Source organism: Lasioglossum baleicum, chromosome 10 (assembly GCF_051020765.1).
Source record: "Lasioglossum baleicum chromosome 10, iyLasBale1, whole genome shotgun sequence".
Taxonomy (NCBI): Eukaryota; Metazoa; Arthropoda; class Insecta; order Hymenoptera; family Halictidae; genus Lasioglossum; species Lasioglossum baleicum.
Window position 1 is genome coordinate 12406867 of NC_134938.1, and position 18540 is coordinate 12425406.

The following is an 18540-nucleotide window of genomic DNA, read 5'->3' on the forward strand; positions in this document are numbered from 1 at the left end:
AAATTAGATTATTTTCAGCTTTCTGACATGCGATCCACGGGCGGTCGTTGACCGAAAATTGCCGACGGCAGTGCCCTTTTTCCACGGAACCGTGCCGCGTTGTTTCCTCGCGCCGATGCGCGATCCTTTCCGCTGTTTCGCGCAGCGCAGAACTCTTTTTCAAACACGACTGGCCCGTCCCGGTAAACAGACGGATTTCTTCAACGCGGAGAACCTCGTCGGACGTCGCGCCGCGTTTGCCAATATTTCACGTTTCCCCCGATAAACACTGGCCGACATTGACAAATGAAATGCTCGGGAAAAGGGTGGTATCAAACGTGTCCAGCGAACACCGGCGGCAAGCGAGCCGAAAAGTTGGTTGCCGAGTCGAGTTCTCTCGGTTCGACAGACGTCTGACAAAACTGTAAACATTTTATTTCCATACTCTTGCCTACGAGGATCGATATGCTCGTGCCCGGATCCGCGCGGACAAATTCACACAATAAGACGCCCAGGCGGAACGGAAAGAATGAGAGACGATTGACCCGGAAGGTGTTCGAAAATCAGACTCTGCTCGTCGTCGATTTCGCGAGAAAAACGTTTCGCAATCTCCCGTTGACAGACGAAACGACGACGACTCGCTGAAGCGTTCTATTAAAATTTTCCCACGCGTGCCGAGCTCCTCCTCCCGGCTGACGAGAAAGCTCCTCCCTCTGATTTGCTCGCGATTGTTTCCCACCGCGATACGGGCGAAACAACTTGCGGCGATTTCAGGAAAAATTCGCGAACGATTGCCTTGAGAATCTACGGTCGTCTATGCGCCACAGATATATGTATATGGAACTTTGCCGAGTTTGATTGGCCCTGAATGAATTATATCAGTTGCTATGTAGAGAAGCGTGCATGAAATGGGTCAGTAATTAAGCATGAGAACGAAGATCTAGATTCGGCGAAAATCCAGCCGAGATAATTGAATTTGAAATGCGTCGCGATTGATTTCTGTTCTCCATCGTAACTTCCATGATCGGGAGCGATTGCGATACCACTTTTAATATCGACGCGTGCATTGAAAATTGCTGATCTTGTCTTTCAAAAAATAATATTAGGTTGGCAAATAAATTCGCCACCTTTTGTTCTGTAATTTTTTTATTGTATCATTACAAACCTCATTCAGTGGCCATTAATTTTGAATTACATCATTGGACAGCTCTGAATTTTGCGATTAATTCGAAATAAAACACTCGTGATTAAAAAATATATATAAATGATTTTGTTTGAGAGAATATGGAGGTCGCGAGCTTAGATCGAAGTTTCGATCCTGTAGGATCAATTGTTCAGGAATTATGCTAGTTTAAAGTTGAACAATTTGCAGTGTTTTTGACAAGCAATGGCGCCACCGTATTGGTTTGTAGTGACGGTCGCGCGCCGCTCATCGAGCAGAATGATTAATAAGTTGGTGGGTGATTAAGTCGAGACTCGCGGTCGTCACTGCAAACCAATATGGCGGCGCCCTTACCGGTCAAAAACACTGCAGATTGCTCAACTTTAAGCAAGCGTAACTCCTAAACCATTGATCCTATAGGATCGAAACTTCGAACTCCAGCCGCCCCGGGAGCAAATCTACTGGATTGCATACCAAATACATCATAATTTATAGGAGAAAGGCACAAATTTTGAGTCCGGTGAAGTAAAGAGCAGCCAAACCTACTACTACAGTTCACATGACCGTGTCGACGAGATAGAACATGATCGTATGCGTACCTCGAGACAAACAAAATTTAAAGGGACATTCGATGCTAGACTCGTACGAAGTTATCGTCTTCCTTCCCATTGAGATAATTAATTTCAAGTTGCAAAATATGAGAGAAAACCTTATATACATTATTATACATGAGGATATTAATCCTACATTATAAAATGCAAAGTATAGGTACTCACAAATTTTTGAGAATCTTCTATTGCTCCGTCGGATCCACAACACTGCCATTTTACGCGAACATGGCTTAATAAGTGTGAAGCACAAAACTTCACACTTCTACACAACCACTAAGAACTACGCAACACACTTTTCGAAATCGTGACAGCGAACGAGAAGTTACTCCGACCCCGATCAAAATAGTACTGCGATTGTCAGCTCAGTTTTTTCGTGAATGGTTAAGGGTGGATTTAGGTGGGGAAATGTAGCCTCTTATCCGGCTATACCCTTTCGCTTGTCTTGAGGCAGCACACGATTATGTTCTGTCTTATCGACACGGTCGGGAGGCCTGTAGTAGTAGGCTTTTGTCTATAAACGTATAACTCCACACAATCAAATTCTGCAAAAACTTTAACAGCTTACATCTCAATAACTATTCGTTTGCGACATGTGGCTCCTTTCAAACCTTTTCTCTTCTGGATGAGTGGAAGGTGTTGATGTAAAAAACAACTTTGCCAACAATTTTCTTTGTCATAAACAATTTTGCGGCAAGTTTCTCTAACAAATATCCACCGATCCAGAAGTTTAGATTCACCCCTAGATGACCATTACTTTTTATACATCCTGTACATTTGATTATGTGTCGCCAGTCTATACCGGGTATCCCAGCAATGTCCAAAACCTAGACACGAACAGCTTGAATAAATGTTATCATTTCGACAGAACGATTACTCCAAAACAGCAATAATTACATCCCCGGTGTGATCAATCAACGGAGACGAAAGTTCCGCAAAGTTTCGGCGCGCGCACAACCGGCTCAAAAATTGCGATCATAACTGCGCCATAAATCTCCGTTTGGTCGGACAGTTGAAAAGGGGGATACTAAAAAAGTTCATAAATCTGTTCGGGTTGTGTCCGCGTACCACGCCGCGATTAAACTTCGCCGGAAGTACGATCATCCAAAAACTTGATCGCGAATACAGGCGCGCGAGAGAGAGAGAGGTGTCGCCGTTCACCGGAGAGAATTTGAAGAATGACTTTCATTACGTTTGTTGGGGAACGTGACCTGGACTCTCCTTCTCTCACGCTCTCTCTCTCTCTCTCTCTCTCTCTCTCTCTCTCTCTCTCTCGGCACAAGGACACACAGGACCTAAAACAATGTAGCTGACCCACGGATAATTGGGTCAGTGGGTGAGACGCACCGAACGTACCCACGGCGAAATGACCGAGTTCGAAGTAACGCGAACACGAACGCGAGCGGCCGCGATCAATAGTAAATTCTTGACTTAGAAAATTTACAATATCAGCGGGAAGCTTCGGTCTCGAGTGGCTGAAACGGCGATCCGCGGGTGCAAGCCTCTCGAGAACCAATGAATCGAGTGCCACCGGCATCAGCAACGCGGAGCACCCCCAAAGACGCCGTTCGTTCCGCGTTGACGTGCCAAAATCAGTACTTCGCGCGGCCGTGCCAAATCCGCTAGCTCCGCTCCAAAACTGACACGAATATTTTCGAACCCCAAGCAAAACTTAATTCGTTCGGGAAAAAATGTCAGTTTTTCATTTCTGCAATTTTTTTGTCAGATTATCGCAAGTAATTGAAAAGGTCACCTTCATTTTTTTAAAATGATACTTCAAGGTCATCCGAAGGTCATGGTATACTAGGTCGTTGATTTCGTCTTGATACGGGCTATAGTACTGTTAAGTCCAAAATACCGAGTGCCATTTAAAAAAATGAAGGTGACCTTGATATCTCTGAAAAAAATCACATAAAAACAAAAATATTTTTGGTATCGTGTGAGCCCCACTGAACCGTTCAACTTTGTTCTTCAGACATTTGACGTATCTTTAAAGACAACAAAGATATTTGAGGTGGCAACGTTAGATGATTCACCCTGTATAGTATACAGGGTGTCCCAAAATTCGTCTATTGGCCGACTGTGGCAACTCGCGTCTAGGTCGCGCTCTGATTGGTCCGTGTTTTTCGTTAATAACTCCTAAACAAAGCCGCGGATAACATTTTTGCAAAAGAAAATGTCGCTTGAAATGGTCTCAGAGGGACCACCCCCTTTCGGGATTTTCACGAATTTTGGGACACCCTGTACATATGTATAATGGGCTTTTTGCATATTTATGCGAAACGTATCGGCTTGCCCCACCCCCACGGTTACACCCCTATTTTTGAAATGGATTTTAAATGGCTTTTTTAAAATGTAAACATATACTTTTTATTGCACCTCTCTTTACAAGAAAGTGTAACCTACTTAATCATTTATTTAAAAGTTATGAGAGGGGTTCAATGTGACGTCATTCGCATCGCAACGTATATCTTAAATAAATGATTTTTTCACATAGGTAGGTTAACACCTTCGCATCCAAAATAAATTAAAGAAATCTTGTTCTCAAAACTATGTTTCCATTTTTTCAAGAATGAATTACTTTCAAATTAACTAGTATCTAAGGGTTTCTCGAAATTCCTTCAACATCCGGAAATGGGAAGAGGTTCCTGAGATCATTTGAAGCAATTTTTTCCTTTGCAGAAATGGCATCCACGGCTTTGTTAAGGAGTTATTAACGAAATACACGTTCGGCTAAAGCCACGCCCCGCTCAACGGGACCCACCCCCGAGGCGGAGTCTGCTGGAATAGCCGCGCTCCGATTGGTCTGTGTTTTTCGTTGATAACTCGTTAACAAAGCCGCGGACGCCATTTCTGCAAACGAAAATGTTGCTTCGAATGATCTCAGGAACCTCCCATTTACAGATGTTGAAGGAATCTTGAGACACCCTGTATAAACTATTACATTCTATCTGTATAATGTGATGCAATGATATCTATAACTAGCTTCTATAACTAGAACCATTTTTCTAGTATGAAAACCACCCGATGATAAAAAAAATATTGCTTTCTGACAATTGTAATACTTGCAAATCGTTGCCAGTGTCTCAGCGGAGAAAAGGAGTTGCAGAACTTGGATGGATGGGATGTTTGGAGGCTTGGTCGTCTATGTACAGTCGATGTGGAATTTTTTTGTTCGTCGAGAGCCAAGATGATTCAAGGAACTGGAATTTAACGTCGGGACCGTACACGTCGAGCTTGCACTTTAAATTCTAACCTCTTGAAAATCAAGCTACATGACTTACCGGTGATCTGGAGCGTCGCATTCGGCGCCAGAGAGATTACTCATTCTACGAACGTTAAGGATGCCGTCTCTTAAAAATCAAAACGATTTCTTAACCGTTAGAGAACGACGCCGGATGGCTTCTTTCTCTACGACAGGGGTTCTCAAACTTTTTTCAATTTTGTACCACAGGGTATTCGACCACATGGGAAAAAACCAGAGTTGGGCAGAAACCAATTAAAATTTTAACCATGATTGATTGATTAATGTGTACGATTAAAAAAGGTAATCATTGAAGAATGGACGATCGATTCAATCGATTGATGAAGTTACTCGTCAATCGTCGATTAAAAAAAGAAATCATCGGAAAATCGGAGACTGATTTAATTGATTGTTGAAGTTAATCGTCAATCGTTGATTAAAAAAAGAAATCATCGAAAAATCGGAGACTGATTTAATCGATTGTTGAAGTTAATCGCCACACGGAGGGAATATATCTCAACAAAAACTCTCAGTTTACATTTTTTTCAGTATGTATACAGTTTGATTCCGTATTCCATTTCGAAATTTCAGCAGTTAATCATTAATTAATTATCCGATTGACGATTACAATCGAAAAGAATGTAATCGTTAACCGCAATTAACGACTAAAGTAGGAGTTTAATTGTTAATTACGATTAACGGTTGAAGTAGAAGTTTATACGTCAATCGTTGATTAAATTTTGGCCCAACTCTGGAGAAAACTTGGGAGGTGATTCTCCATGATAGTACAAGACAAAAATGGAAAATTAAGAGGTTTTTTTAGTTATAAAGATCTAGATCAACACAGATGTACACGTTACGTACGTCATTGGCGCGCGCGACAGTTATGTATCAATCAAGTGACAGATAGTACTCGTATGACGTACACCACTGTCGGTCAGGTTGCAGCATTTCAGGCGGATCTCGAATCGTTAGCAACTTAAAAAACGAAGCCGAAATCGCAATTTTTTGGATGATCTCACGAAAGAAATATCAGCAACTCAAACCTGCCTTACTGTTAAATTCTTCGTGCATAGACGTCGTCCCCGAAGGGTTAAAGCAAATTATTCGCGATTTAAATACGAATTCGCAGTAATAATCGCAGAAAACAAATTTGAATTTCCAATTTCCATCGTGGTCGTCTGCACCCCTCCGCGTTTCAACTCTGTCGGTCCTGACGATACGATTTTTCCTCCAGTTCGAATTATCCCGCGCCCGTAAGCTGAAAAACTGCGGCACAAAGCAATTAGAGATAAGCCCCGGGGGGAGAGAGTGGCATTGTTGTGTGTCCTTCCTTCTTTCTTTCGCCGGGTGTCATCTTCCCGCGGAGGAAATTATCATTTCGGCCGGTGAGCCCGGCCAATATCGCTCCGCAGACTTTACTTTCGGAACTTTATCTTCGTTGATAACGGCCCCGCCGGATGTACGGCTCTCTGTTTTCGCCGTCGCGGTGTTGGATTCCATTTCCGCGAATCGCCGGACCGTTCGCCGAACAATCGAGCGAAGACACTCGGCCGGGCATGAAATCGATGTTACGTTCCGGAAATACTTGCAGAGTGGTCCTCCTCCTCGCGGGATCGTCGTTTTAATCGTTGAACGCGGGACGCGGCCCGGAGGAGACCGTCTCGAAATCAATTATCCTACTTATCCGTGTTCTTTCGCTCGGGAAATTGCTGTTTCTAGCCGCCATTTGCATCTCGCCGTACCGAAACTGTTGTCTCACGGTACAAACGGTAGGAGATCGCTCGCGTCTTCCCGACACTTTCGAGAGGGGACTTGAAAAAGCGAGAGACAGCCACTCGCGTATTACGATCACCAGCCAGATGAAAAGGTTCCCGGGACGCAAAGCCGCGCGCGCGTTCGCTCTTTGAGCATCGACTTTGAATTCGACCCGGCGGAGTTCGACGGTGATAATTGGCCCGAGAAACTTGGACGCTAAACGTTCCGCATCCGAGTGCTGTTGAATCCTAGGACCGATGCGGTAATTACCCTGCGAGACGTTTTCAATCTTCACTGTCGCCTTGCGATGGGTCAAAAATTTGGAATCATCCATATCGAGCAATCTGTACCAGCATAACTTCTCGTACTATCGTCCCCCGTAGTGCACATGGTGTCAACATATGACGTGTAAACACCATTACGCTAAAAAAACGGCTTTCACACATTCCATACAGCCACTAGGTGGCGTTGTGTCTTACTTAGGGTGTTATTGTTTTCATGTATCAGCCTTATTTTAAATGTAAATGTACCTTAATACTCAACAACAACATAGCAATGTTACAAGTTATGTTATAGCAGTGTTATTTGAACTTTCATGTCACCTCTTGGTGGACGATTAAGATTCTTCACGTCCCAACTCTACCTTCCCCTTCTACGACGCTGTTCCCCCACGCTCTCCCACATACCCCACCCTTCACCACGTGACTCTGGGTAGTACATCGTCTTACATATCGGGCAACCGGTAGGATCACAATGGAAAACGGAAATAATTTGGCGAAGTTGTGACTGTCAGTCGATAAGCAGCTCTTTTCAAATGCATGAGGCCGAAATTGAAAATATGTAGATTTCTCGCGCGCGCGCTCCTGCCGTTATAGACATATTCATACAAAATGCAAACTGCGATGTACACTCAACCCGTTATTGATCAAATTGGCTGGAAATTGTCGAGAACGATGGCGCATTAGTTATTCAGCACTGTTTGTGTGTGCGTGTGTGTGTGTGTGTGTGTGAGCTGTAATCTCTTAAACCCGGCCGAGTGAATTTTTACATTTTTGCTGACCCGTGATTAATCCCCTGTTTCTCTGACGTTTTCCCGGGGAAAATAAAAATCATTTTTGCCGTGCAACCTGTCGTTAATATATCACGCTACACGTTCCAAGGTTTGATTGGTCCACTACGATAGAATTTTTTCACGAAGCATCTTCTATTTTCCCCGATGATTTACCGCCTACGATCTATGGGCGTCAAAGGCGCGAAGGTGAGTGGTACCCTTCGGAGAATTTTGTTACTCGTCTTTGCGCGTCCATAGGCGTCGCACCGTGTGTGACGGATTATAGCGAACGAGACGCGAGCGCGCGCGCGCGCCCGACCCTGTTATAAGCGTCTCCTGGACGTAGAATTATTGCTCCCCGAGATTCCGCGTAATACGACGAAATTTATGATTCGCCGATACACATTTGCCTGCGCGGTTATTGACTCGCAGACGGATTGCGCGCGGCATCAATCGTCGGACCCAGCTTTCAATTATGGGAATATTTACCAGCGTATATTATTGGTTGTCACGGTGAACGAAAGAGGGAACGGCGACTCTTGCTCGCCCGGGACATTCGCAATTTTCTCTGTTGCACGGCCGTGCATTTTTCAACGGTAATTTATAACTTTATAACATAGTTGAGGCACGAATGATTAATGGCCACATGGCTCGCCGCCGCGGTGTAGACCGCTGGATGGTTAAGATCCTTTGTTACGAGAAATCTCCAGGTTTGCTGTATAATCTCTCGCTCTCTCTCTCTTTCTCTCTAGTCCTTTGCTACGCTCTGCTGCGAATTAATCATCTCGAAGACGAATATTAGAGTCCTGGAACACTGCAGTTATCCTCGAGATTCATTCACGGCTGCATTGATTATTTGAAGTTCGCTAATTAGAGTGAAGATTTCATGTAAACCCTTCGGTTTCGTGATTTTACACCTTAGAATCAACGAAGATCTCTGTACAAAGTTTTTCGCAAGAATGACCTTGACCAACTTTTTCAAGGTCAAACTTGTTTTATGATTGCATCGTGTTCTACTCATCGAGAGGAACAAACTTCCCGAACGAACCACGGGTCTATCATGAACCATTCTCTTGAAAAGTAAGGTCAAAGTTCCAATAACACATAAACTTAGTTGATTCCGAATTTCATTATAACTACGTTTCAACGTCGACTTTCCAGAGAACGGTCTATTTTTGAGCCGTGGTTCCTTTGAGAAGAGGGGTTCCCTCATTTGAACTTGAAGAAGTCTGTCAAGATCAAGTTCGCACGCAACTTCTTTAATGGAATGACGCTGCAACGGTTTCTACACAGAATTTCCTGACACCCCCTGTGGAACGTTTCCACTGTATCGGTATTTCACGTATTTCACGAGGGTACGGAATTTCTGTAGAATTTGTTTTCGCCTCTTGTTTTCCACCGTTATGTAAACGTTACCCGTTTATCCGTCAACGAGTATACGCGAGAAACTGCGACAACGGAAGTGAAGTTTGCGGGCTTGCGGGTTCGCGAAAGTTCGGTGACGGATACGAAAGAGATCGAGAGACTGTAAACAGGGGCGGCGCACGCACGCGTCTCCTCGTTCCAACAAGGTTCGATTTCCGGATTGTTATCGGCCCGCGAGAACTTTTGCGCACACATAATTTGCATTCCGATATATTTCCCGTAATCCTGTTCTGTCAAAGCCACAACCGCTTTTGCCCACTTATCTCCCGACCGTTAAATAGAGTTCATCTCTCGGCCCCGCTCCCGTGTGTGAGTCTAGGTAGTAGACACACCGATGATAAATGTTCCTCGTGTTATATATACACAGGGTGTCCCGAAAATGAATTCCCTTGAACGGAGTGGTTGCTGAAGTCGTTTGAAGAAACTTTCTCCTTTGCAAAAATCTTCTCCGAAGCTTCGTTCAGGAGTTATTAGCGAAAAACACGGACCAATTACAGCGGCCGAGCTGGGATCCGCCCATAGTAGCCACGCCCTTTTTGGTCAGTGTCTTTCCTTAATAACTCCTGAACGAAGCCACGGAGAACATTCTTGTAAAGGAAAAAGTTACTTCAAATCACCTTGGGAATCACCCCTATCTAGGAAGTACGACATTTTGGGACACCTTGTAGACATACATATTTCAAGGTCATTGAAATCGGTGTGATGAATATTGTAAATAATTACAAATAATAACCAACTTTGCAATACTCGATACAGCAACGTATACTATACATATCTGATGTTGATGCATATCCATGTCGAGTAGACCTGGCACTCGAAGTGTTGAACCAGTGGGAACGTGTTGACCACCCGGTACGTGACGGTCTACTTAGAGGATGCATTAGTCAAAGTATCCAGGCTCGGGCGTACGGGTCCAGGAAGAAACGCATCAGGAAATAAAGTTACACGATCTAGACACGTGATAGCATCTTCGGCAATAAAGCTCCTCCTATTGGAAACAGATTACCGAGGGAAAAATTGAAGATGGATTGAAGCCGGAGGCGTTGAAAGGGGAAGAAGAATAGAACTATCGCCGCATTCATTTTAACTGGCGCAATGCTCGGTACGAGCGAGAGAAAGAGAGGTGAGGTGAATTCGACGGGTAGCTAGTCGTCTATCAGTGACAAAGGATTCCCAGAAGATACCTGCACGTCTTATTCAGGAAATTTACTTCGAGAAAAGTGTGTCAAGCTCGAGAGTTCCGCGTCCTTACTTGGCCATTGTGTTTCCACTCTATACCACTTGATGCGACGCCGCGCCGCGCCGCGCCGTCTAGACGGCAAAAACTCCTGGAAAATGATAGAACTAAGGAGCTGGAAGCACCTAATAGACAGAGAAGACCGGGAAAAACACGCCTGAGCTCGTTTGTCACAACTGTACGTGCTGTTTGGGAAATTACCTCTCTCTCGCAAGAGACCGAGTTGTGCACACGGACTAACATTCGGTACACGGGAGGATGTACGAGATACTATTGCTCCGTGCTCTCTGTATCACCGGGCTACCAACGTGTTATCGCCCGTGGGTGTCTACGGGTGGCCATTGTTGGGTCCTCGAGCCTTTCACGAGCTTCATCGGCCCGCAAAGAGGCGAACCAAAGGGTCAGTAACGACTAAACCAACGACAAACGATAGAGCCCCAGTCGATAATGCCTCGAAGACCCCACCGCTATCGGGGAGCACCGGGGGGAGATATAGGATGCGTTACGATTTCACTTTCAGGTCACTTTAGTTGCTTCGTTTTCGACGGAAATCTAGACAGTGGTTGCGTTGAAATCTTCGTGATGATTCACTCGGTTGGGCTTAGTTATAGTCTCCATACCCTGTACCCTATGTCCTATCTAGGAGCTTCCTATACCAGGGCACGTTTGCCTTAATTGATCCCAAAGCGTCCACCATAGCGGCCACTGTCCCTTTCAGTAAGCACCGTTGCCATAGACAAAGAACGTGTTTCGCCTGTAGTTACACAGCCACGAAGGCAAATACACACGGTGGAGCAATGAAAACACGAGACACCAGCGAACTCGACAAAGGTGTGCGCCGCATGAAAGAGAGGTTGATGGGGGAATCAAGCGTTTGAGGGGCCCCAACCGTGCCCATCAACAGGGTTGGCATCTGCGAGGCCCGCCAGGCCCCTTACCCTTCCGCCCGTCGCCAAGCTGTGCTGCGGAGCCCGCCTTTGCTTCCCCACGTGTCCCGTACGCGTCACCGTTAGTGGGAAGAGTGGGGGAAGCAAAGGCGGGCTCCGCAGCACAGCTGGACGAGGGGAGGAAAGGTAAGGGGCCTGGCGGGGGACTCGCGGATGGCGGGTCGCGGAAGCTTCCGGTCTAAAGGGAGAGCAGGGTCCCTCGAGGGTTCCTAGGCGGTGGGGATTTTTAATGGGTACTGCGCGAGCTAGCCCCACACTTCCCCCCGACCGCCATCATTAGGTGGGTGCTTGTGTGTAAATGCATTTTTCCCCACCGCCCTAAAAAAAGGGGGGGGTGGTAGATCTAGCAGGTGTCTGCAAATAAGTGCACAGTTCCTTCAGAGTATCACGGACACCCTCGGCAATTTTTCTACAGTCAGGCAACCGGGCTGCCCTACACCAGTTCATACACTTCCTCCGCTCGCTGTATCTGAAGCAGGCCAGTCCGCAAAAAATATGCAAACCCGCGCGGGAACGATCGTAACTTTACGATCCTGGAAAATGACGACAAGTTGATGGCTACGGAAGTTAAAATGCTCGTTTTTACCCCCGACCGCTAAACACTTCGAGGGTCGTAATTCACCGGGACACACTCGATGATACTGATGCGATGAGAATACATTTTCTATTTACGCGCGCTAGAACTGGGCCGCTACTTCGGCCTAAGTGTTTAACCCCCGTCCGTTCGAAATAGCGTGTTTTATTAGTTGCGACCCCAGCGAACAAACTGGTTTTAGTTTTTCTTTGAGTTTCCAAAGTTATTCCCGGCGACTTTGATCGACAGACTATCCCCAAGAATGCATTCTGTGCGTCGTGTTAAAACATCTGCTTCTTTTCTTAAAAAAATATCCGCTGCTCCGGCATTTATTCGGAATTGTTTGGGCGCGTTATTTTCGCAGAAGGAAGTATAAAACGTACCGCTTGTATAAATTGTATGACCACCGGGAAAACAGTGGATTCGGGAGCAGATCAAACAGACAACAAAGTTATGTCGTGAATGCGAATGGAGGAGGTGCGCCAATGGTTGGGGGAGGGGAGGGGCGGTCGGTATAAAGGAGTTCGCCGCGAAAAGAAGTCAAATAATACGGTGAATAGAGGAGAACGCGCGGGCTCGCGGCAAAGGCTGGAGGAAGGAAAATTACAGAGAGCAAACTCCCGTGGAGAGAGAGACGGCAGCAGATAAGAAATTATTTGAAAGATACGCGAAAGATGAGGGCTAAAGTGGGGAACCGGAATAAGAGTAGCGGATACATTGTACTGGAATGATATTAAAAGAAAGTAGGAGCCGAGTGGAAGGAAAATAAAGTCTCGGGGAAATGGGGGCAGCGCGCAGACAGCCTCCAGTTGGTCAGCGAACGGGACGAGACCCCCCGACTCTCCGAAAGAAGAGCGAAGAAAACACAATTGTAACGGGAGAACTTTTGAAGCGATTAGTTCGAAAGAAATTGCAAGTGCAACGAGATAAATTTAATGCGAGGTAGGGGAGGACGTGGGAGGCGCCACAGCACCGGGGAAAAACGGGAACAAATCCTGCAGGGATTTACGTCACCGGGCAGGGCGTGTTGTGCTCCGATTTCAAGAAAAATATTTGTCGCTGAAAAACATTTTGTTGCTCGGAAAATATCGACGTTTCCGCAATCCGAAATAATTGTAGCCGGCAATTCCACTGCTGGTATACTGGCCGGTACGCCGCGTTTTCGATCCGAGGGGAACGCAACGGTGAACAAAGGATGCACTCACCAGGTGTGATGTTCGGGAACGGTTGTCCGGGCAACGAAGGCGGATGTTCGTCTTCCGGAGAGCGTTCCGAGGCGTAACCTTGATCCTGCGGTTCCCCGCCGGCCAGCTTGCTCAATTTAAGATCAATGCACTTGCTAAGTTGTTGCCGGTGCCTGACCAGCTCGCAATCAGGTTTGTGCACGATTTGCATCAGTAAATCGTTATCGGCTGCGTCCGGAATGCTCGGTTGGGACGACGAGGAATTGACGTCGGAAGGTTTCCTGCCGTTCCTGGTGTCCTGCTTTCGTTTCGGCAACGTGCCCACCAGGTCAAGATCCGAATTCCGATGACATCTGTCCTCCAGGGACGAGCCGCGGGTGTATCTCCGGGAGGAATCGCTGGATACCGTGTCGGTGCTTCTATTCCGCCTCACCGAGTCGAAATTCCCGTGGCGACACCTCACCAGATCAAGGTCGCTTTGCTGGTACCTGTTGGAAGACGGATTATCATTTATATTATTCTATAAATATTATTTAGGAACGAACTGTATCTTTGTATTCCGTGCACACGACGTCCTCGATCAATACACAGAGTGTCCCAAAAATATTCCACGTCCTTAGAGTGGTTCGTAAGGTCATTTTAAGAAATTTTTTCCTTTGCGAAAATGCTCTCCGCAGCTTCGTTGAGGAGTTATTAAAGAAAAAAGCGGACCAATCAGAACGCAGCGGGGCGGAGTCTGTCTGTTTTTCGTTAATAAGAAATTTTCGTTAATAAGACTTTTTCGAAAAGGAAAAAGTTACTTGTAATAACCTTGGGAATCACCCCTATCAAGGAAGTAGAATATTTGTTGGACAGCTGATGTTTATGCGAAATAAAAATCTGGATTAATTGTATGATCATTTTAATCATGTGAAAATGCCACAGCAGTGTCATTAAATTGTTTAAACGCATTTAGTGTTTTGCATTCGACCGACTCATCGTTGTCATAAACGTGTAATACCCGCAGACTAGTCATCAGAAATCAATATGCGGCGACAGTAAATAACTGCGACACGATATCCGCCTTTTATCCGTGTGTATCAACGGTAACCGATATTTGGTGGAAACAAAAACGCAATTGTATCTGCTACAATATTGACGGAATTGTCGGAGCGCGACGTGTGCAGCAAAATTGTTAACACGAAACATTCGAAAGAACGTTGCGGAAGGCTTAACCGTGAACCGTGACGCCGCAAATTGAATGCAGCGCTGCGTTCGAATTGCCTACCTCCAGGGATCATTCTCATCGATGGAGTCCTGCGATCGATGTTTCACGAGATCCAACGCTCCGGTCGGTCCTCCGTCTGAGAAGTGCACGCCCAAAGATCGTTTCTTGTGCGGTAACGTTCCACCGAGATTCCCGGTGATAGTGTCAGTCATTATGTTATTGTTCTCCTTGGGATCGTCATCCAGCACGTCCTTGTCGTCCAGATGATTGGGCAACGAGCCACAGAATTTATATCTGAAACAGAGTGTTGCGCAATACATGAGAAAAGTTGTTCGCGTGGTGGTGACGTGTATTGTATTTTTTGGATCGATACGCGCGGATTGCGGAGACTTGGGCAAGAGTCGTATTCTTGAAAATGCCGTATATTTTACGATCGCATTAAAAAAAAAGAAGCTACATTTTGATGGCCAGTCGTTACGCTTGGCGTGGAAAATGTGGTCATATTGCATCTTAAAAAGAGTATGTTCCTTGTTCTACTTTTACTGCGCTTCTCAGAGTCGCCGCCGAATGAGGGAAAGTGTTACCTCCCCCCTTCCAGTACCGAGCCGCAACGGAAGGCGTGACTGGGGCGTGTCTCGGAGCGCCTGGGGCGTGTCTCTGGGAGGAGGGGATAAAACTCTGACTCCTACGCAGCGCTCCGAAATTTACAACTCATCGACAGAGAACGAAGTTTTTACGAACGGATTAGAAAGTGCCATTGCTCATAAATTATTAATCGTCCGCTCGGTCGTAAATGCTAACCGGAGAGAATATTAACTTTCGATTGTAATCGCGGCGCGAAAGTGCTCGCACATAATTTTCAAGATGTCTAATTAGGGTTTCGTTGCCGACGGCTCAGCGATCGGCGATTAATTACAAATAAATTTTCATAATGGAGCACAGCTCTGTAATCGCGGGTTTCGCCTCGCGTTTAAATGTAACACGATCCGTCAGACGCGATGCGTGGTTTGCTGCGAATTATGTCGAAATCGTTTCGCGCCGTTTGCACGTGACGTTATATCAGCAAGATCATGCTGGCTGTCGGGAACGACGCGCGGGTAACGGTTTATGGTAGAGCCTCGATTTTCCGAACGAATTGTGGGAAAGTTAGCGGTTAATGAAATTTTTCGCGGGAGCTCCGCCGATATCCTAGGTGCTGGGACGCTAGCTGAAATTACACGGTTAAATGAGCAATTTTAACCGGGTAGAACAACAGCACTTACGCAAATCAAATCAAAATGCGGCCGCGCCTTTTACCGTTTTTCTCTCTTTTCCCGATGTTCCACCCATCCCTCATCCGGTCTCCTCCTCGCCGGTATCCGTTCTCGCGCAAACGAGGATTTAATGGAAAACGCCCCAGTTCCGCGACTGACCAACCTTAAAGAGACCTTAAATCATCTGACGACCAACTTGTTATGCTGGGTTATGTCTTACTCTTCCTGCTCGCTCGAGTAACATTCAGCACTGTCTCCGAACGAGGAATTTTCGACAGCGTTCCATTTTAATAGCTTCTCGTACACACTTATCGCTTCCTGTTTCGATTAATCAATTCTAATGTGTATGGAGCTTGTGGTTTTATTTAAGGTAATAAGAGCCCGTTAATTTTAACCGGGAAAATATGTAGCCTGGAAAAACGGGGAAAAAGTTACCCCCTCTCTGCCAATATCGGACACATGCAAGGGAGGGACGGAACGCGTCACGTGACGGAAGGCGTGGCGGAAGGCGTGACTGGGCCCTGACGGTAGCATGGGGGGGGGCCAGCATCGTAGAGAGGGAAAGATAGAGTGGGGACACAAGTCCTATCGTGAGTTGATCCTAATAATTTTGACTAAATTAGTACGTAACACAGTTCACCGGCTCTCTCATTGTTTCCTACATGTTGTTTATGTTATCTGATAATTTTTCCGATGCACCGAGCGGTGCCACGATGCGTCCAGATTGTATTACGCAGAAGAATTTCACGCTCGGGTCAAAAGGGGAGATTTTATTCGTGCGAAAGAGCGCCGCGGCGCGGCGTTCGCTTTGCTCAATTATCTTAACTGTCTCATCTTCCGGGTGGAATTTAATTACAACGCGTTTCCGTTTCAACGTTTCAGCTCTAACGCAGTTTGTATGTAACTTAATCAAAACAATCCAGCCGGTATACTCCTCTAAATTCTTAGCATTTAATTTTTATCAAATAATCAGCATTCTCGCTGAGAAACTTCAGCGATGTGTACCGTTGACGGACCGGGATCATTTAGGGGTAAAATTAAATTTACAAATTCTATGTAACAAAAAATTTGTTACAGGACGAGGATCAATTAAGTATGCATTTTTCCAGCTGTTCTCGAGCCACGTCTGCTCTAATTGCAAGCTCGAATGGCCCGGCGACACAATATTGCACAAACACAAGCGATTCTAATTAATATTCGGACAATGTTTGGTTTACGGTGAATAGTGCAGCGGACGTTTAATGTGCTTGTCAACTCCGCCTCGATCGTGTTAGCATGAGAACAGTGTTCGATCAACAGAACGAAAGTTAGGCAAACTGAATGGGAAGTGCACCTGTCCTACAAGCGGCTGGGAACCAAACGGCGCACGATTTGTTCTCAGATTTGCGGACGAATGCTAACTCTGGCGAATGACGGACTAATCGCGACGCTAATCTTGGGAAATTCTAGAATCAGAAGAATCTGAGATCTTGGAGCTTCTAGGCTGTCGCGAGCCTCTGAACACACGTTCATAGCAAAGCCTAATACAGTAAATCCTCTATAGACGCAACAATTTCTATACGATAGATGCGACCTAGAATATCCCCCCCCCCCTCCAACTTAGTAATCTGATCTCGGCTCGGTATATCGGTGTGAATCACTATTAACGCGACGCGGAGAGTCGCAGTCGCCGACACAGTTCAAACGCCCGTGCGTCATTACAATGTAACACCGATATTTGATCTTTATTTGTCATTATTTTTTTATGGAACTTTCACCAACATATTCGCGGCATTTTTCTAATGCAAAATGATACCAAACACGATATAATTTCAACTGTATTTAGTGGCTTAATTGACGATGGCTTAATTGAATTCGGCTCGACCTTTGGAGATAAAAAATAGCTACCTTACACGATAAATGCGACCAAATCTCCCCGAGGCTGTCGCGTCTATAGAGAATTTACTGTAACTGTTTTTCGAGTCGTCAAAAATCCGGATTTGACTGATCGTACAGTACTATTACTACATACTCGTGAAGCTAAATAGGGGATTGAAGTGCTTAAAAGGTAAAAAGAAAAATGGTGTACCTTTCTCTCTGGGCGCTGGAGCAGGGGACCAGGATCTTGCCCATGCTGTTGAGCTTGCCTTTAGGCTCGCAGAGGTTCCCGGAGGATTGGGTCCTCCGGCCGGTGAGGCCCTTCCCATTGTGGCGACTCAAATTCGAGCCCATGGTCGCCTGATCGTTCTCCGGTTGATGCTGGTCGGTGCCGGCGTTGACCGCGTTCCCAGCATTCACGGCATTTCCTGGCCTATTCTCCTTGTTAGGCCAGTCGAAGTACTTGTTGATGTCCTTGGCATTGACCTTGCAGGATATCGGAGGCGGAGGCGGCGCTGGACGCGTGCGTTTACCGGTGGACACGGCCTGCAGCTGTGGATGGTACCCTCCTCTGCGACGATTACCAGGCGAATCGCTGGTCAACGACAGTGTCTGCGCTCGCCAGCTATCCTGTCCTCCGCTCGTAGGTGGCACTGTCACGACTTCCTCACCTGCAACAACCATGGGAATTCGATTTAACTGCCCGCTTCTTGAAACGGTACAAATTCGCGGCAGAACGTTCTCGATCGCTTTGAACCCGAAATCTCGTTAACGCTGCGGTTTCTTGGTGAACGGCGAACATGCTGCGAGCTGGGTCTAGCAGCAAGACAGTGATCGCTGTCTGAAATTGCTTGCAACCCAGTGACTACCTTCTACCCCATTTAGGGTTGTAACTTCTACATCGCCAGCTTCAATCGAGAGACAGCTGGCGAACCTAATCCTATCTTGTGTGTAATACATTGGGCCTGTGAGTAGCTTCCACCCTGTTTAGGATAGCCAGCTTTTTCCGAGACAACCGATCAGTATGTTTAGAAACAGGAGGAAAGAGAACGGG

General features: G+C 46.0%; 1 protein-coding gene across 1 annotated transcript in view; it reads right to left on the minus strand.

The window, feature by feature from the left end:
- LOC143213024 (uncharacterized) overlaps positions 1–18540 on the minus strand; it is a 122230-nt gene that overhangs the window by 15549 nt on the left and 88141 nt on the right. Inside the window, exons 3-5 of the mRNA XM_076432459.1 lie at positions 17698–18157; positions 14437–14670; positions 13191–13657 (exon numbers count right to left, since the gene is read on the minus strand). Of these exons, the coding sequence (XP_076288574.1) occupies positions 13191–13657; positions 14437–14670; positions 17698–18157 (1161 nt within the window). The remainder of the gene's footprint in view (positions 1–13190; positions 13658–14436; positions 14671–17697; positions 18158–18540) is intronic.